Genomic DNA, 19,115 nt, shown 5'->3' with positions numbered 1-19,115 from the left:
TTGCAGGAAATTCCGTGAAGCACAGCTGCAACCCTGCATGTCGCCAGCGCTGCGTGAGACACGCCATTCCAGAGGGCGGCCAGGTGCGGGGACACGGCGTCTTCCATCTCCACCGTGCCGCACAGCGTTCGCGTCGCTGCGCAAACACACTCGTTTTCTCTTGGACAGGGTGGCAGAAACTCAGACCTCGAGTCCAGTGATGTTTAGAATTTATTAAACAATTTTTGTAAGATGCTTATTACAAAATATGCAAATCAGACTTCTGAGGTATATATTTGTCTGTCGCTCTACCAGAAGATTTCAGGGAGGGGCAACCGAAGGGAAAAAGGCAGCAGCGATGAGGAGATGCCAGGGAGGATCAGGTACAAAACTGCAGTAAGGTAGAGTAAAAAATTAATAAAACAATGATAATAAACCACTGGCACAAAAGACAACAGCAGAGAGATTTGGCCTCGGCGTCACAATGCTGATCCAGCTTTCATGTCCAGAACCTTTTTTTCCCATAGAAAAAAGCGTGGAGGAAAATACACACCGCGCTGTCGCAGAGACCTGTCAGGGAAACACACTTCTTTGGGGAGGACTTTTACTCTCAGGTATGTGGGCAGATAAATGGGATTAAGTGGGTAAATATGCATAAAACGATACATATGAAACATATACATTGAGTGGGAAAATGTCTCGAACCCATTTCGGGAATGCAGGTCATAAGGCTTTCCAGTTTATTCTTAGAAAAAAAGAAGCACACATACATACACGTGTGAAATTGCGCAGATACAGAGGTACCCCCCACCACACACACACGCACACACTCGCGCGCACACACACACAGAGCGACAGCTAAGCAGTGAAGTGAGATGCAAGACCTTCGAGTAGTGATGTAGGGCCCATTGACAGCAGACCACTGTGAGAGGAGTGTGTCAGTGGGTGTGTGACTCCAGACGGAACCACGTGTACAGTACGGTTACATATGTCTGCAAAATAGATTGTGTGTATGGGATACTAATTACCAAAAGTCATTTATGCTCAGTAAAATAAATTTTGTTTCATAAATACAGAGGAAGGCTGAAGATATAATTACACATTCCAATGATTTGAATGGGAAGAATAAAACAAATATAGAATTGAGAGACCTAGAGATGTGTGCGCACAGTAAGGACTCCTGAGGGACCCCGTGCAAATCCTTGCGCAACCTGGTGTTTGTTTTTTTTTGTCTCTGTGAACTGATCAATCATTTATGCTTGTAAGATAAATATGATGTATGATGTATTTTTGAGAAAACCCCTTTAGCTAAATGCAAAAGCCTTTTAATACACTAGGATCTGCTTTTGCACAGGTGTGTGCGCAGAAATATCATAAAATTTGTTCAATTAAATGTCGGAAAACTGTCTGAAATATCGCCCCCTGTTGGTAGACAGCACTCCTGCAGAAGGTCAGCGAGACGGAGCCCTGCTGTAACCTGCACAGGGGGACACTGGACCAGCGCCTTCCCTGCTGTCACGGCCCGACAGTCAGTAGACAGATGAGAAACGTTGCCCCTCACGTGTGTTCATCACCACACGTGGCATGTCTTCTCAGGTACCATGAAGGAGGTCCTCTGGCACTTAAAGACTCTGGCAAACTCTGGGAAATTTTGCAGTGATCCCAGAACCCTGTGGAGGACATCAGACTTACACTTCAGAATGGCTGGTGATCGGTACCGCGCTTGATGCTGCGACAAAAATGGCAAGAACGCCGACCTGAACTTCCCTGGACTGTGGGCGTCTGTCTTGATGGAGTTGACCGCATGCTCTGGCCTGTGAGTTCCACACCACACCTGCGCAAGGTATAAAAGCAATGTACCTCCAGCTTGTCTGGGCAGAATCGTGAGAGCTTTGATGGTATTGTTCCATCGGGACTCACGCAATCTTACCTGGGCGAAGTTGAGAAAGAATAGCTGCTTGTGGTTGAGGTCGATGCCCGGCAGAGGTTTCTCGGGTCCATGCTTGTTCATATAGTTCAGGTAAGCCTGGAACATTGGGAAATGACCATTTTGGCTCCACGTGGACCCATCAGACCTTTCTAAACTTCACCTTTACTATTCTGGCACCAGCCTCGGACATGGCGGCCTGCTTAAGAGCCTTAGCACATCGAGAGCGGTGCTCTAGTCAGGCTTGGATGGGAGCTATGGGAGCACCTCTCTATAGCTGCTCAACCGAAATCTTCCTGACAAATTCCTTTGCGGTCATGAGAAAAGCGCACCGCACGGCGAACTGGTTCTATCGCGACTGATTTGGACCGTCTCTTGGATGGTCTTGATGATTGCCTGTACGGCAAGTCTGATTTCCTCAAACAAGCTGACAAAAACCAAGCAGAAATGAGTAAACAAATCTGCTCGACATTCAGACTCGGGCACCGGCGCCAAGTTGTGCTCCGAGTGGAACAGGCACTGCAAATTTCTCCACGAGGTGGAGAGACCTTCTAAAGCAGGCTCCCTGAGCGTTCTGCATCCACAGTGGGAATGAAACATCCCATGTTTCAGCAATCGGGATGAGCACTGAAAACAGCCCGTCTGTAACAGTCTGTAAATGAGCCATCGGGAACTTGGCTGGGAAACTTTGCTACTGGCCACATTCCACCTTACTATGTACTGATATCCTCTCTGATGTACAGGGGAAAGCAGATGTGTCCTCTGAACGGCACTGTTCTGCGACACCGCAGAGTGAGATGCTCCAGCGGTACCTGATATGACTGTCGGATCCCACCATTGTCGGCAATGTTCTCTCCCAGGGTATTATTCCCACTCAGCTGGGCACGCAGGCAGGGCAGAGAGAACATGGAGAAAAAAAAACTGTCATTCGGGCTCTTCTTTGTGTCTCTAAATCACAGCCTGTTCCAGAGGTAGTGCTGACTGTGGCGTTGCCAGTAGAGCCGCCAGGCAAGAATACGCTATTTGGCGCTCTCAGAGCGAAAGAGGCGAAATGATGCCTTGATGAGTTCGACGAGGTTAGATTTGCAGGCTTTCAGGGGCTCATTTTCTCGGAGGGGACACCTTACATGGGCCTGCTGAGTCCCGGTGCATCAGTCTCTCTGGGTTTACTGTGGTTTGCTGTCATTTGGTCCGAGAGCTGTGCTCACACACCTCGTACGTACAGAGAGGAACGCGACAGAAGGGCAGTGGCGCTCTTACGTTTTGGCCGTTGGCCAGGTCCCACGAGAAGTTGCCATACTGCTGAACCATGCATTTGGCAAGCTCCTGGAAACGCCGAGATGATCCTGGAGTCCACCAGTCCTTCAAGTCTCCATCCTTGTCGAAGTTTCTGCCTATTTGGAAAAGAACCACAATGCCCAAAACTCAGCCTGTGGCTGTAGGGCCAAGGTCTCTTTTGGGCCTCAAGTCACAGTCAATAAATGTTCAGTGATACACATTTCCCTAGAATTCTTCCCTGGTTGGGTTCTGGAAAAGTCTCGTATACAGCTGTAGGTAACGGAAACTCTTTAAGACTTTTTATCTCAATGATTTTATGAACTCCTCAAACTCCTATTGACTGCTGACTCAGTCCATAAGCTGAGAATCAGGGAAACCACTCTGTGAGCTGTAAACACCGTGGAAGTGATGTGAATGAACGTGGTTCACATTCCCGTTTGGGCGCCCAGCCGCTATCGGCTCAAATGCGACTAGTATTTTCTCTGCCAAAAGTATCTCGACTTTTCTCTCTCGGCCTGTGGGAGACGTCTACGCTACAAGACACGTCACGGACATACAGTATACAATTATCATAGCTTTCGAGTGTTCCTTCTTAAGGCTGACGTCATGTGGTTTGTGCCCCGTCGGCAACGAAACACCAGCCCTCAGATTTCTGCTCAGCGCCTCCTCTTCTCCTTGCATTTGGTCGGGTTTTCAACACGTGCCCCGCGGCATATTTACTCCTAATTTTGCAAAGCAGGTCACAGCACGTCTTGAGATCAAGTATCGCTCAGCTGCCTCAGCGCTGCCAGGACAAGGGCGGCTAGAGGCTCCTACAGCTCCCTGAAAGCACAGGAGGTTCTGCATACCTATCGTTGTTTGTGGGTTTTGTACTGGAATGGAGACATGTTTGTTTTTACAGGTCTAGCAGGCCTCTGGCAGTGCCGGGCCCCGATCGAGTGCTGGGCCCTGTTTACCGTGCCACTGAAATCCAGTACAAGGGGAACATTTCCCTAGCGCTTCGTCTCGAACGTCTCCTGTAACGCTGATCTGTTTGAGACGCCTGGAGGCACAGGCACTCGCTGGACTCGCTCACCGTTGTCGTCGAAACCGTGTGTGATTTCGTGGCCGATGACCATACCGATCCCGCCGTAGTTCAAAGACATAGCTTGACCTTTGCCAAAGAACGGAGGTTGAAGGATTCCAGCGGGGAACACTGTTGGCAAGAGGACCGTAGAGATTTCGCCTGTTCGCACCAAATAGCTCACAAATACACTTGTGTCATCCAGACATGCACACACATCGACACGCCACATGTTCCCACACTAAATATCCTTTGAGGAGCCTGTTGTGCCACATTGAGAAGCTACAGCAGCATCTCTTATACCTGGACAAGAGTTCTTCTCATGCAGCTTCACCAAGCCATTGGAGTCTCCCTTTCGTGGTGAAGAAAGACCTCTGTACATGCCTGTGTCGGTGTGTTCATTTGCATTTCATACGACAACACCTGTACAGTAGAGTGGTGCTACTTTACCGATCTGGTTCCTGCTGGAAGAGTAGAAGGCATTGACGATGGCTGCACCTGTGATCCACCTTCATGGAAAACACAAACAGTGTGAAGTGAAGAACACTCTGGGCAGAGTAAAGCTTGAGTTACTTTTTGAAATGATATGGTTTTCAGCAACTTACTCTTCTTTGTTCACTTTGGCTCTGAGCTTCTTCAGTCGTTTCTTCTGAATAAACTCTAAGTTTTTCAGAATGTTCTCAAAATATTCCTCTGCACTGTAGTTCAACTGAAATAACAGAGAAAGATGAAGTGGAATTTGCTCCCACAAACTCCGAATAATATGATGGGATAAGTAAAGTAATAGTGGCTGCAAGAGGTCTTCCCTCCTACGCTTCGCCTGCAGTCATCTGCTTGATGCCTTCGACCTGTAACACTTCACCTGAGCAGAGCCGGAGCTCTGGAACTTTCCTTCGGCTGTATCCCACGCCCTGCCATAGAGCCGTCTTCAAAAGTACCTACTCTGGAGAACAACTGGGACATGGCGGTACCCTGGGACAGGGTTGCACAGCCATTTCTCAAGCTCAGAATCTCAGCTGACCACAGTCAGAACCAAAGTCGTAGAGAAAGTTTGTAATAGTGGTGAATCCACCCAGGAGTGGCGTCCTGCCATCATCTTACCATGAGCAAGGCATAAAACTACAACATGGAGAAGGTGGAAATCTCACGACTACCTCAGGTTATCCACGATCTCCCAGTTTTCTCTGTTAGTCAAACCTCGAGCAAAGAATTCATTTAAATGTAGTTATTATAGCAATTATATTTCTTTCTCATAACATTATTACATTTATTAATATATTATATTTACTATAACAGGACGGCTGCTACCGTAGCGTTGATTAGAGCTACTTCCTTTGGATCCAAAGGTCGCAGGCTGAATTTCCACCTGCGGCTCTAGTATCCTTGAGCAAATTACGTACTCTAAATTGCTCTAGTAAAAAATTACTCGGCTGCATAAAAGTGTAAGTAATTGTGTGTAGATTAACATTCTAAGTCGCTTTGGAGAAAAGCCTCAGCTAATTGTAACATGCAGAACTTTTTCATTTTTACTCAAGTAAATTTGGGATGGCGTACTTCTACGGGATAAATTTCTTTTTGAAAGTAAGAGCACTTTTACTAGGGTACTGTGTGGGGGTTCTGGACCTCAAGCTTTTCGAGCTTCCTCCTAGACTCCTCCCGTGATAAACATGCTGCAGAACTTTACAATATGTATGTTTTTCGAAAAAGTGCTCTAAGTGCTGTACATATTGAGCGACGAGGCCACACACTGCTGGTCATGCGGTGCTCTTAATTGTCCGTTCTGCTTATTCCTACTGCGGGCAGAACTCACATCTCTGTACTCTTCGTTCAGGTATTCGTCACTCAGGATGTTCCTTGAGTAGCCGATTCGCTCCCGGATGGCCCTGGCCTGGTGTCGGGAGGGTCCGTTCAAAGGAAAGAGAAAGGACGTTTCAGTGAGTGCACTTAGTGACCTCAATCACGTCGAAAGCTGTACCTTGAAACGGCGGACGTGTTCTGGAAGGCGCACGCCGATGGGCTGGGCTGTGCCCCCCGTCACTACGTGAGGCTGTCGCAAGAACATCTCACCTTCTCCTCCGCTGCCTTCTTGGTCTCCTCGTCCATCCAGGGCAAGTCATCGAGGTTCCTCACAAAGACCTCCCTGATTTCAGCAATCATCTCATCCATCTGGGACACAGGTTGGATTTATTTCTCGCTATTTCCTGTAATACGTACCAGCTTCGCAGGTTCATTTCGGGTTTGATTAGTAATGATGTATAAAACCATCTGTTTGAGTCACTGGATATGGCTATTTGTGTAAACATTGGTTCTGGTCTAAATTGCCTTCAGGAGCATAATCAGCAGTTCTGTACGTTGTTCATCATGTGTGCGATTCCTAGTACTCGGGACACGGTCCAACTCACTTCTGCGTAAGACGCACAGCGAGTCCAGCGTCTCAGCCCGCACCCCGATACGTTTCGAACCGACTGTCATTTGTGTCTTTCCAATTCTTCCCTCCACATTTTAGTATTACATTCAACCGTTGCAGCTGTTTCACTCAATGGGTCGGATTTTTACCAAAAGAAAGTGGAATTTGGAGAGGGACGCTTTCCAACCCCCCGACAAATGTCAAAAACCCTGGAACACCGATAGCAGAAATACATTTTTACTTGTTTTAATTTTTCAAAAAAACACTTTAAGAAGTCAAAAAAGGAAAGAGCTTTGGGGATATTATTGCATTTTCTCTTTCCATATTTACAAACTGCCAAATTTGTCCAATGCAGGGTCACAATGGACCAAATCCATCGCTGAAATCGCCCCTGGACGGGACGCCTGTCCATCGCAGGGCGGTAACACACGCTCATTCACTCACTATTCACGTTCCATCTGAGATTCCTGTTCAGACTGTGGGAGGAAACCAGAACACCCAGAGTAGACCCACAGACAGAGCCAGGTGTGAACCCGTGTCTGAAGCCACAGGCCAGGAGCTGTGAGGCACCAGCGCTACCCGCTGCGCCACCCTGTCGCCTATTACATTTCATGCTTTTTCACGTTTTGCCGTCCTTCTCCTTCTGATGTTACCCCAACAGCGTCAAGAGAATGAGCCCCCCACACACACACACCACAAACATACACACACACAGAGACGGGACCACACACTCAGACACCGCTCTCCTTACCATGTGTTTGCTCTCCCCGTTGAAGGCCTCCTCCACGTACAGACGACCCACCGCATTCTCCATGTTGTTGTTTACGTAGTTGGCACACTGGCGCCACAGCGCTTCTTCTGACGTCGTTCCGTAAAGGGCCTGCAGAGGGACACAGCACCCGAGTGTTTAAAGGGCCCGTCACCAGTGCCGCCGTCACAGAGCGCAGGCGTGAGAAAGGGTACGAGACACCTGCCACACGGCAGTTTGCCTCTGCCCCCCACAGCGGTGTGCGTACCTTGCGGAAAACTTTCCTCGTGTCTCTGTAGGCCTTGCTGAGACCACCCACTAGGTTCATCACAAACCTCCATGCGATATAATTCTGTATGTCCCTGTGTGGGAAACAAAAAGGTGGGGCTGGATTTGTGCGTCTAATCCCTGCACACGCACACACACACGCGCACACGCAGTGGCGCCAAAGACACGCAGCGCAGTGAGACACGTACCTCGCCGTGTAATTTGCGAGGACCAGGCTGAGCCGGCTTAAGTAGTTGGGCGCGTACACGATGACGTCTTCGTCGTCGCTTACCGTGATGTTCACCGTGTTCAGAATGTAGTTGGTGAACTGAGTCCAGTTGAACTCCTGTCGGACGCAAACATTTCCCGACACGTCAACATCGAGGGGCTCTGCGGACACTCCGTAACACGCAAAGGTGTTTCAGCGATTTGGGGAACGGAAACTATTTCTGCGCAACATTTCTGACCGTAGCTGAAATGTGTGACGACATGATGTCAGGATACAAATTGTCAGTCTGTAAAAAGAAACAGCCCCAGTATGAAGAGCCAGGCAGCAACAGTAAATATAAATAAATTAATAAATAAATTGTGCGTGTGAGCGTGTGCGCGTGCCCTTGCACGAGCAGCACACAGGTAAGAGGCGGCGCTGCAGACGCCCGTGCGGTCCGACCGCTGACTGACCGGGTCGCCTGTCGGAAAAGAGAGTTAACAGAGCAGGACCACGTAAGGGCTCTTACTCTGGAGTCGACGGTCAAGGAGAAGTTGGAGCTCAGATCACCCAGCGACATTTTGTTGTAGAGGAGAACAGGATTGTTTCGCTCGTTCGGTGAATCCGTCGCCTATAGGGACGCCGACAGAAGGGAAAATGGAGATCAGGAGGATTGTTCAGCGCTGGAAATTGTTGCCAATTGGTGTGAGTGTTAGTCTTCTGTCTGTGCTCCAGAGGAAGACACTAGAGACCGCTACCAAGTGTGTGTGTGTGCGCGCGTGTGCACGCGGAGGCCTCACGTTGGCAATGTCCGTCTCCAGCCAGAAGACGGTGTCGAGCTCCTTCTTGATGAGGGTCTTGTTGACGCTCAGCTGGCGGTCGCTGCGGATCAGCGTCACCACGTTCACCATGAACTGCATGTACGCTCTGCAGGCCTGGAGGAGAAGCCCAGATGGAGACGGCGATGAGACTCGTGGTTCGCGACTCCTTCCAGAACCTCCCATCCTCCCTTCCATGAGCAAATCGAAGAAAACAGAAGGGAATCCGTGCGCGGAAACATGAGGCGTCTTTCAACGCGAAGGCAGGACCCTGACGGCTGCGGTGAAGCGGTAATTGTGCCCCAGTGCATCCTGGGAGTGGCGTCTTCGCGCTACTTTCCCCAGCGTCCGGATGGTCAAAATGCTAATGAGACGGAGGAGCAGCTGGCCGACGCTCAAGAGGAAATAAAAGTTGATGTCGACCAGAAGACAGTAAAGTGGAAACAAATGAAGGACGTCCTCTTGAAAGAGGGTCCAGCTGGGGATTGTGGTCGGAGAGCATCGCTCCATCTGACCTGCGCGGACCTTCTCATTAGCATTTCCGCGCTTTCTTTCTGGAACGTATTACAGCGGAGAGGAAGGGGGAAATGAATGATAGCGAGATAAATTGAAAGGACGGCTGCCCTCTGGCAAGGACGCTTTCACCGCAAGACGACATCTCGTGTGCCCACGTCGTTACTGCGAAGCTGTGCTGCGTTTCGAAGCATTGCTCTCTGTCTGTTTGCAGTTTAAGACACAAACACACACTCACACACAGTTCAGGCAACTTCCAGTCCCAAACCCACCTGAAACACACATCTTTGGAGTGTGGGAGGAAACCAGAGCACCCGCGGGGACCCTCATGAACAGGAGCAGACCAAGCAGACTCCACACAATTAACGCCCAGTCTGTGGTTAAGGCACCAGTGGCGCAGGCCTCATAGCGTCCCTTTGCCAGCGTGTCCACAGGTGTGTTGTGACAAGGTGCGGACAGACGGCGGGCAGGACGCTCACCTGTTCATACTGGCCTGTGCACACGTAGTAGTCCCGGGAAGAGAGGCCGAGCGACGGCTGGTCAAACTGGCAAGGCAGCAAAAGCAAACATTTGAGTGGGAAAACGGTTAAGGAACTGCTTCGTCGAGGGACGGGGCGCTGCAGACAAAGGCTGATGGAGTCGAACCCTCGGCACACCTACGTGGATGATGTAGGCGTTGGAGTCCCTGTCGTCGGTTCCGACGAAGAAGTTAATGAGAACTTGCATTCTGTACTTCTCGTTGAGCCTGGCGATGGCGCTCTCCAGCGTCCAGTTCGCACCTGGGGGCGTGACACAGACGGGCACCCTCAACGGTGCGTGCCGGTCGCCAAGGCAACAGACAGAGAGACAGCGACGCCGCACTCGTCTCACCGTAGCTGTCGTCCCACGAGTCCGTGGCGACGGGCCACTCCAAGATGTCTCCCAGCATGCCGAGCAGCGGCCTGCCCCCCCTGCTCTCGACGTTGCCTGGCAGGGAGAGCAGAGACACGAGGCTCACGCTGTTGACGCGCACGCCGTCTCCCTTACTTTTCTCCCTTTGTTCTTTACTTTACTGCAGTAACCACGGTGCAGCACCTGGGCCCTGCAGCATGTTCATTTGGAGCATATTATTAATTCAATGTTAATTAATTAATTAATTAGTAATATTTCCCGGCGACACAGGTGCATGTGGGAGAAGTACTGCAGTAAAAGTGAGTGCGGTGTCTACTTTCGTCGGTGCAGGACTTGAAGAGTGTCCGGGCCTTCGTCAGCGCGTCGCTGCCCCCCCCCGCAGGTCCTTCCAGCACACCTGTAAACACATGAGAGAGGAGAGCCGCTGAGCACCCTGGGTACAGGAGCCTCACCTGTCTCATCAATAATCCTCCTATCGAGAGACGAGTGTGTGTGTGTGTGTGTGTGTGTGTGTGCGTGTGTGTGAGCGTGCTGAACATGCTCCTGCCATCTCATGCCATGAAGAGCCAGAACACCCAGTGACAGAACTGTTACACCTCCCAGTTACCGCACAGGTGATCGTAAGAAGAGCCCAAACAGGCTCTTATCCCTCATGTCGCCTGTCGCCACGTCACTTTGTCAACCCACCCGCGTCCAGCCGGGGGACGTCGATGCTCCGCCCGGGGACTCCAAGATGCAGATGAGGGAAGAGGGAGACGAGCGACCGAGAGCAGAGCTTTCACTACCTGCACCTAAGAAGAGAAACCAGGATATTCGGCCCGCCGTCCCTCTTCACCCTCAGTCTCCCAGCTTGATCTCCTCCTTCCGTCTCTATGGGCCAGTGTTACGTTTTCGGCTGTAAGGCTCCGCCCCCAGCCCGCCTCGCATTCTAACCCCTTCCACCACTGCACTTGTCCCACTTTGCGCTCCGTTTCGCCGTTCGTAGGCACTCTAGTGGACCGTCCTGACACACCGCGGTACAGGACCTCACCCCCTCTCTGTCTGCTCTCCTTCTCACCGCGAATTTTTACACCGTTCGCTCTGAGCTGCTGGACTTGACTCGTAATACAGTCGAGTCTTTTTGGACACGTTTTATCATCCTAGAGAATGAAATGACACAAATCCTCTGTAAAGCCCATGTTTTCCACGAGGTTCATATGACCGCAGTGCACTTACAAGCCAATGACCAATCAGCACGGTGCGGTCACACACCAATCATGAGTGACTCCACCACAACCGTAGACCAGCAGTTAAAGTTAAATATCACTGCAGTCATCACAATTACAGGTGGAAGACTACCCCCCCCTTGTGAGCACTCAAGAGGTCCCTTGCTCAAGATGCGGTCAAAGAACAGGACCGGTGACAGAGCGGCTGCTCTTGCCAGGACAGACGTCTGCAATGAAACCTGCCCACAAGCTCCAGGCGTCAGTCGTAAGGGTCCGAACTGCGTAACCAAGGGCAACGAGAACTCGTTGTGTCTGCTCTGTTCGCCTCCTTTCACCTGCACAACCACTGCTGCACCGCTGGCCGCGGTCTTACAGGCACTTTGTGCTCAAAAGACTCACATTAAAATCTCACACTCAATTTATTTAATGACCTTTTTCTGTGCCGACACCTGACACACACTGGATCCAGTGCAGTGTGTGTGGCAGGGGGGCACCCAGCGGCACTGCTTCGGACCCTTTTCCCAACGCGGCTGAATTCAGCAAGTGTGTGTGTGTGTGTGTGTGTGTCTGCATGTCTGTGTCTGCGTGTGTGGTGTCGCTCCGTCTCGCCGTATTGGGCGGTCAGGCCGCGCACCACTTGAAGAAATTCCTAAGAGAAGTTCCAGGCCTGTTAGTGGCCCCTGAGGGCCATCAAAGGGAATGACGCCCTTTCGTGGGAAGGACTCGTCCCTCAGATCCAGTTGCTCAGTTCTGGAGCTGCGACTCCGAGGCGCAGAAATGTGCCGCTGTTTCTGAGAACGAGGTTCCCGAACGCGACACTGGGGACAGCGCTGGGCTGCATTCCGCTCGAACGTCTCGGCGTTCCTGGCGGAAAAGGGCAGCAGCTCAGATGCGTCTCAAGAGCGCCGGTGAAAGGCCTGTTTATCGGCTCGCGTTCTGGCGCTATTATTAGAGCCGCACGAGTTGCTTCCCGCGGTAACCTGAGAGTGCCGAGAGCTCCTTATGCGACAGCAGCAGCAGCAGTCAGTCAGTCAGCCTGCGCCTTGTTGGCCCTTGGAAAGCCTACGAGTCGCAGTCCAGCGATCGGCGCCTTCGTCCCTGTGGGGGCTCCTGAGCCCCCATTCATCGTTCATCGCTGCATCGGCGACATCCATGCACTAAGAGCGAATCCCTCCACGAGCCCCTTCCTGCCTGCGGCACCACGGCCCATTTCTCTCTCACCTGCACCGTGCTGTTCTCCGTGAAGCGCGGCAAGGGTTCGCGTCCCTCATCTTCCCAACCACCCACCTTCAACCCCCCCACAAGGCAGCGGCAGCTGTAACCCGACCCGTGTTCCCCGTAAATCAGCTGTCAGTGCGGAGCCTAATGAGCCTCTGCTCTGGGGCCCTCGCACCACGGTCACTCTCTGCAGTCCAGCTCGACAGGCTGCCCCCCACCCCCCCGCAGCAACCGCGCACTCAGCCTTTGCCCCCACGCTCACTCCCCGGCGGAGAGTAACAGCCATCAAAAGTGCCACTGAGGGGCTCTCGCTCAACAGATACTACTCTGGTAAAGTGTGAGTCCACCTACAGGAACCCAGTTCTCGCGGCACCGCTCCCCCCCCAGCTCTCCTGCAGCAGTTCCCAGAAACATGGGACACCTGTGTGTCTCCTTGCTGTCACACACCTGTCCTGGTCACCACACCCAAGTGAGCTCACACTTCCCACTGGTCCTGCATGTTGAGCAGAGACACCGTAGGGGAGACCTTGGACGTACCTTTGAGGACGACCTCCAATTCGTCTCGCAGGATGTCGAAGGTGCTGTGACGTGCACTCGTCTCCGGGATGATGTTCCTCTTGAGCCACCCCCCACAAGCGTACTGGTAGAAGTTCTCACAGGGGTCCACAGTGGGGTCCATGTTTTCCAGGAGGCGCGATGCTGCAACGGGAGCCGCGGTGAGCAGCGGCGAGCAGCGGCATCGGGCCGAGTGCCTGGTACCGGCGCTCTAGCAGATGTGCCCATGAAGAGGCACGAGAAAAACCCCGCTCCCTCAGTGCACCCCCCCACCGTGCAGCGCAACCATGCAGGAGGAAGGCTGCTGTCCAGTAATAATGATGTCATAGACAGGATTATGAGCAAGAACAAGTACGGGATGACAGCATCGCATGCGAACTGCGCTTACCTGAGCGGGTGCAGTCGGCCGTCGTGCACACGCCATCTGCGGACAGAGCGCAACAGCGGAGGTCAGTGTTTGCGGAAGGACACAGAGGTGTGTGTTGTGTCGGCGGTGTCAACGAGCACCACTGAGCCCATCGAACCCACAACCTGCTGACAGGTGAAGCCAGAGCAGCTGTGGTGGAGGGCTGAGGGCACCTTGTACACCATCGCTGTTCATGCCTCAACACACAGGTGAAGAACCAGTGCCAAAGCACCACAGATGTGGTTTTACCACAGAGCCCCTCCCCCCAAGAGAGCTGCGTACGAAAGACGTTTAAACATTTATCAAGTGCAGATGAGCAGATGGTTCCATATGCCTGTACTGTCTCTCTGAGCCCATTTCCCACCTGCCTGCCCTGACGTGTTCCAGCCCCCTCCCTCATCTCAGCACCCCACACCCCACTAGGAAGACTCAAGGACGCGTGGTTCCCGGTTGAAGATCGAGGTCTCGGTCGGTGCCACAGACACCCTGCAAACTGGGCTATCAGTAGCTGCGTGAGGAACACGTGAGAAACATGTGACCCCAGAGGACTGACGGCGGCAGCGCTCACCTTGGCGATGGGTGACGAACAGCACGGTGAGAGCCACCAGGGCGATGAAGAGGAGGGACACTATCGTGATGAGGCTTATCTCCAGCGATGTCCATCGCACCTTTTTGGCAGCCTTCGGCGTGAGGTTGTCCGTCATGACCAGCTGTTCCTCGAGCGCGGCCGTCGCCTGCAAATACTCACCTGGGGCAACAGGGCAGGAAGGAGGATGTGAGACGAGGGGCAGAAGTGTGTCCTCTGTAGGCACTTAGAAAGGAGAGTCCATCTACAGGAGGATGTGCCGGCCGGTGCGGCCCTCGCTGCAGTTTGCGTGTCCGACCTGAGACACCACAACCCAGGAATGAGCAGCAATTCTGGAGCGGCAAAAGCTCCTCTCAGCCGGCAGTTAACCCTTGATCCTTCGTGACACAGATGGAACGCAGCCACCTGCGTCTGTGCACGCGACGGAATGGCCACGCCCCCACTGGCGTGACGCTTAGGGTGGAATGCAGAGAGTAGCGAGACCTGCAGCCTCTGGAGTTCCACAGGAAATCCAGAAGATGAGGAGAACCTGTGGGCTGCTCTTCGTCCCCCTCCGAGACACGGCTTCTGTTTCATATCGTGTGACGCCGGGGGCCGGTGGACGTCGTGCTGCTCAGCGCTAAATGGTACCTCCTGCTTCGGTTCAGCAACAAATGTCAACATGCAGGCTGCGTGTGTGTGCGTGTGTGCGTGTGTGCGTGTGTGCGTGTGTGTATGAGCATCCAGCTCACTTTGTATGTAAACGCGGTTGTGAGGAGCCACCACACTGTTTATTTAACATTAATAATACATTAATAATTGATACTGACAATTCACCCCACAGCAGGAAGGCAAATGAATAATGTGCTTCACCTTCATTAGGGCAGCAGTATGAAATATATTAAAAAATCACCTAACATACTGAGCAGTGTGTGCAGTGCAATCCGGCCGCTGTCCATGTGGGTACAGTACCTCTGGAGCAGAAACAAAGATGATGGACTGTCCAGTTCATTTGCCTGCCCTCCATTCGGCTTTACTCCCCTCGGGGCATCTTGCGGTAAACCAGTAAAACATCCTGCACTTCCCAGCTGCTTCGACTGCCATGGGAGGAGCGGAACTGCACACCGTGTGTGTGTGTGTGTGTGTGTGTGTGTGTGTGTGTGTGTTTTGGGGCCTGGAGCATCCAGGGCAAGTTCATTCCCCAAAGTGAGCCAGTGGGAGCTCCTGCAAGAGGCCTTTTTCTGGGAAAAGGACGTCACTCTGCGTGTGTGTTTCTTAACTGTTTAATCACATCCCCCCTTTCCTGTGCCATTGGTGTCATGCTGAAAGCACCGGTCATATGTTAGCAATTTTACACTGGACCTTTTTTGCACATGTGGATGTTTTCCAAAAGGACTGTCACCGATTCAGCAACAAGGCTCTTTAAAGTGACCCTGATCCCCGATCCGTCTCCCAAACCGCTGCCCCTCCTGGTGGCCCGAAATGGCTCCGACGGTTATCAGTGTCGTTCAGGGTGAAACGGAGATGGAGAGAGTGTGAGAGGTCACGTGAGCGACCCGCTCCGGCATGTTAAACCAAAGTGACACTCTGGAGTCTCGTGTCATCGGAGGTCTCTCAGCAGGGCCACGCTTTTCACAGCCGATTACCGTGGTGCCGCAGGTGGCCGTTTGCTTTTCACACCATCCGGAGGGGTGCCGTGGGGCTTTGCGGCACGACCGCATCCGCCGGGCCGTCCGGCTCGGTGGCCAACTGTCTCACATTGGGTGACACTTGACGCACTGGCAGGAAGGTGAGCTCTCAGCAGCCGACGGGCCTCGAACCCTCCGTCTGCAGCATCTCCTCACCAGCACTTAATTTGATTTATTTTAACTCATGTTTCCGGTTTCTTCGCTGGACACTTTTCTGAGGGGCAGTGGGGACAGTGTAGGCTCTACATCTGTGTGCCAGCAGCCTGAAGGTCATGGGTTTGATGCCACTTCTGCTGTACTACTCACCCTGAACTGATGGAGTCAATGGCTGGTACAGCAAAATAAAGTGGTAAATGACTGCAAAGCTGATGACCTAACAGAGGAGAAGCCGGGTAAATAAAAGTTAATAATTTCACGGACCGTGATACTAGTTAGTTAGTTCTTAAATATTGTGCAGGGACCCGTTAGACCCGCAGGGACACATGGCACTGAGGTCAAACACCACATTTTACCACAACAGCTCGGTGCAGAGTCTGTGCCCCGTCCTGAAGTAAACGCAGTACAGTACCGTGGTCCCTCCACCATGGACCGCGTGTCTACAGGATCCAAACACATGTTGGAGCCGTTGGAGGGACAGCTCTGCGCCCTTTGCGCTCCATGATACAGGAACGTAATAAATAACATGGTAAATAAACACTTTGTTTGTTAAGGGAACGGACAGAATTGTTGGCGTTTCAACTGCACGCGCATTCGGTATCGTTATGACGTGACTAATAATAATAATAATAATAATAATAATAAGAAGAAGAAGAAGAAGAAGAAGAAGAATGAGCTGTCACGCTGACTGTGCTGAATTTTGCGCGCTTAATTGTTTTGTCCGTCAGTCGCTGTACCGCTTTTTCCCCCCACTATAGAAGTATTTCATATGTAATTTCATTTGGAAAAGCTCTGTCGCATTACACAAATGTAAACAGCAAAGAAGTTACTTTTCTGCAGACCAATAACAAACGATCGTAAGTAACAGTCACTGAATGCCGCAGGTTCGAAGCCATTGGGAAGGTGCGAACTGAGTGAGTGCGCTATGTTTTCGGGAGAGATAAAACAGACTAAATGAATAAATGTAAAATGTAAATGTAAAGGTAGATAAAGAATGAGAGATGGAGGAGCGCCGATAAGCGGCGATAATAATAAATAAATAAATAAATAAATAAATAAATAAATAAATCTCGGCGCTCACCTGGTGCGTCGGGCACTTTTCGGTCGATGATGTAAACGGGCATCACGGGCGGCGCGCGCAGCCCGAACCCGTGCAGGCGAAGCTTCGCAGAGCCGTGAGGGAGTCAGTCATCGGTCCTCAGTCAGCAGTAGGCAGTCAGTCATCAGTCATCCGCCGAGCCTTTGATCCGCCTCCTTCCCGCGAACGAGCGGCTCCGTCTCCTCCTGTGCGCCGCGCCGCGCCGCTCCGCTGCGCTCCGGCACCGAGTCCTTCCAGCCGCAGATCCGCCGGCGCCCCCCGCGGAAATCACCCTGAAATCACCCTGAAATCACTTCGAAATCACCCATCTGTCGCATTTAAATCGGACTGCCGCCACTCCGGTGACTGAAGAGGGAAAGAGCGAGAAGGCGACTGTGAGCTGGAAGCCCAGGCTGGAGTTACTGGGGTTTGTGTGAATCCTCCTGAAAGTCCCACTAATGTGGAACTGGAGCTCTGTCCACCGTGGAGGTGGTGTGCAGTGTGGAGGTGCTCTTTAGAAAGTAGGTGCTCTCGAGTGTGGAGGAGGTCTTCGGAAAGCATTCATTCTTCAGTGTGGAGATGGTCTACACTGTGGATGTGATCTTCAGAAAGTAGCTCTTCTTGAGTGTGGAGGTGGTCTTGAGCTATTTACCAAAAGAGATCGCACTGAAACGTTCCTCACTTCCATATCATCTCCTGACCTGCGCCAGAGGGAGATCACTCTTCAGGCGACACACCATCATACACATCACTGTGCCACTCTCAGATCTTTCTGTGATGGTACACACAATGCAATCTGAAATATTAAAAATAATTCTGTTTTCCTCCCGCTGCCATGCAGTTTATGAATTGTCCATAGTGTGTGTGTGTGAGGGTGTGGTGTGTATACCCCCCACCTTGCGCCCAGTGATTCGGAGATAGGCTCCAGACCGTCACAACCCTGACGAGTGCACAGTGAATGTGAGAGGGAGAAATATGGTTATTTTGTAGGTCCCTTGACACAACGTCATGCCTGGGTCATGCAGTCGATATCAACAAACTCATTTGTTTCAGCAACAATAAACAGAGAACAATTATGGGCTCAAGCTGTAGCAGCAGCAGGTAGTAGATAGTGACAGTAGCCTGTACCCAGAAGGCTGCTTGTTCACGTATTAGTTGGGGTAGCTGCTCGAGTAGTGGTTGGAGTAAATGTCTTTGGATCCAAGGGTTGCAGGTTTGAATCCCATCTCTAGCTATAGTACCCATGAGCAATGAACTTACCCAAAATTACTCCAGTAAAGTTACCCAGCTGGATCTTAATGTTGTAAGCTGCTTTGGAGAAAAGTGTCAGATATATGTAATGTATATATATAATATATACATTACATACACATATACATATATATATAGTATATATAATGGATGGTTTTAGAGGATGTTTCCTAGCTGTGGTCAGAGGGAAACATGGGTACCTCAGTTATGTGGACTGGCTCTAAGAGTGTGTGAGCAGCGTCTGCTACGAGCAGGTGTGTAAGCGGGAGTGCTGCACATCTCCAAACGTGTGTGTTCCTCCCCATCCAGCACGGCACCCACGCCGTCCACAACATCACTCCTAATGGGATCCTCCTGTGGTTAAAGTCTGGTTTTGAGTACTTTACTGCTTCTCTACAGCTCACTCTCACCTGTCCACCTGTGCAGCCTCCTGTCGACGATCCACAGTGAGCCCTTGGAGCATTAGCCTGCTCCCCTCTCAGTGTGTTTCCTCCTGAGCACTCACACGGCCTGTCTTGCTCCATGTTTACCCCCCCTTGGCTGCTTTGCTCTTGATGCACCCTCATGGTTTCCCCTCCTCGAACTGGGAGCGCCTCATCGGGAAATTTCTCAGGTCTCACCCAGTTACGGTTAGTCCTGGCTGCTGCTGCATTTTCTGCTTCAAGCACTTAGTGTGTTTGCAGAAATGTATGAGTAAGAATATTATTTTCCCTGCCCCTTCCACCAAAACAGTCAGGGTGGTTCAAATGACAAATGACTTGTCAGTGCTTGGCAGAGGCATACAGTCAAAGCAGGAAGACAAAGCCTTAGATCATACACCGAGTTCTTATTTTATCTTCATAACATCCCTTCAAGGCTTCATGAGACAGATGGTTATGAGGTCATGAGGTCATG

The 19,115-nt window shown here is 51.5% G+C and overlaps 1 protein-coding gene across 5 annotated transcripts; it reads right to left on the bottom strand.

The window, feature by feature from the left end:
- Nucleotides 1–202: 202 nt before the first annotated feature.
- On the bottom strand, nt 203–17,414 carry LOC108932122 (neprilysin-like). Of its 5 annotated transcripts, none has more exons than XR_001965972.2 (24): nt 16,974–17,414; nt 14,052–14,231; nt 13,466–13,501; nt 13,060–13,221; nt 10,416–10,496; nt 10,079–10,174; nt 9,869–9,987; nt 9,688–9,753; nt 8,678–8,812; nt 8,407–8,508; nt 7,879–8,015; nt 7,671–7,764; nt 7,406–7,534; nt 6,315–6,413; nt 6,058–6,135; nt 4,853–4,956; nt 4,698–4,756; nt 4,260–4,379; nt 3,167–3,300; nt 2,719–2,784; nt 1,910–2,005; nt 1,737–1,813; nt 1,457–1,649; nt 203–370 (listed from the first exon to the last, which is right to left on the bottom strand). XR_001965972.2 is itself a non-coding variant. In XM_018748335.2 (24 exons), the coding sequence occupies exons 1-23, from the start codon at nt 17,014–17,016 to the stop codon at nt 1,550–1,552; spliced, it is 2,313 nt and encodes a 770-aa protein (XP_018603851.2). In that variant the 5' UTR covers nt 17,017–17,414; the 3' UTR covers nt 203–370; nt 1,541–1,549. The 5 variants fall into 5 exon arrangements, 4 of the variants coding, with proteins under 4 accessions (XP_018603851.2, XP_018603850.2, XP_018603852.2 ...); XM_018748335.2 differs by having other exon boundaries at nt 1,541–1,649; XM_018748334.2 differs by having other exon boundaries at nt 203–1,649.
- Nucleotides 17,415–19,115: the final 1,701 nt, after the last annotated feature.

This window comes from Scleropages formosus, chromosome 10 (assembly GCF_900964775.1).
Source record: "Scleropages formosus chromosome 10, fSclFor1.1, whole genome shotgun sequence".
Lineage (NCBI taxonomy): Eukaryota > Metazoa > Chordata > Actinopteri > Osteoglossiformes > Osteoglossidae > Scleropages > Scleropages formosus.
This window is presented reverse-complemented; position numbering and strand designations above follow the sequence as displayed.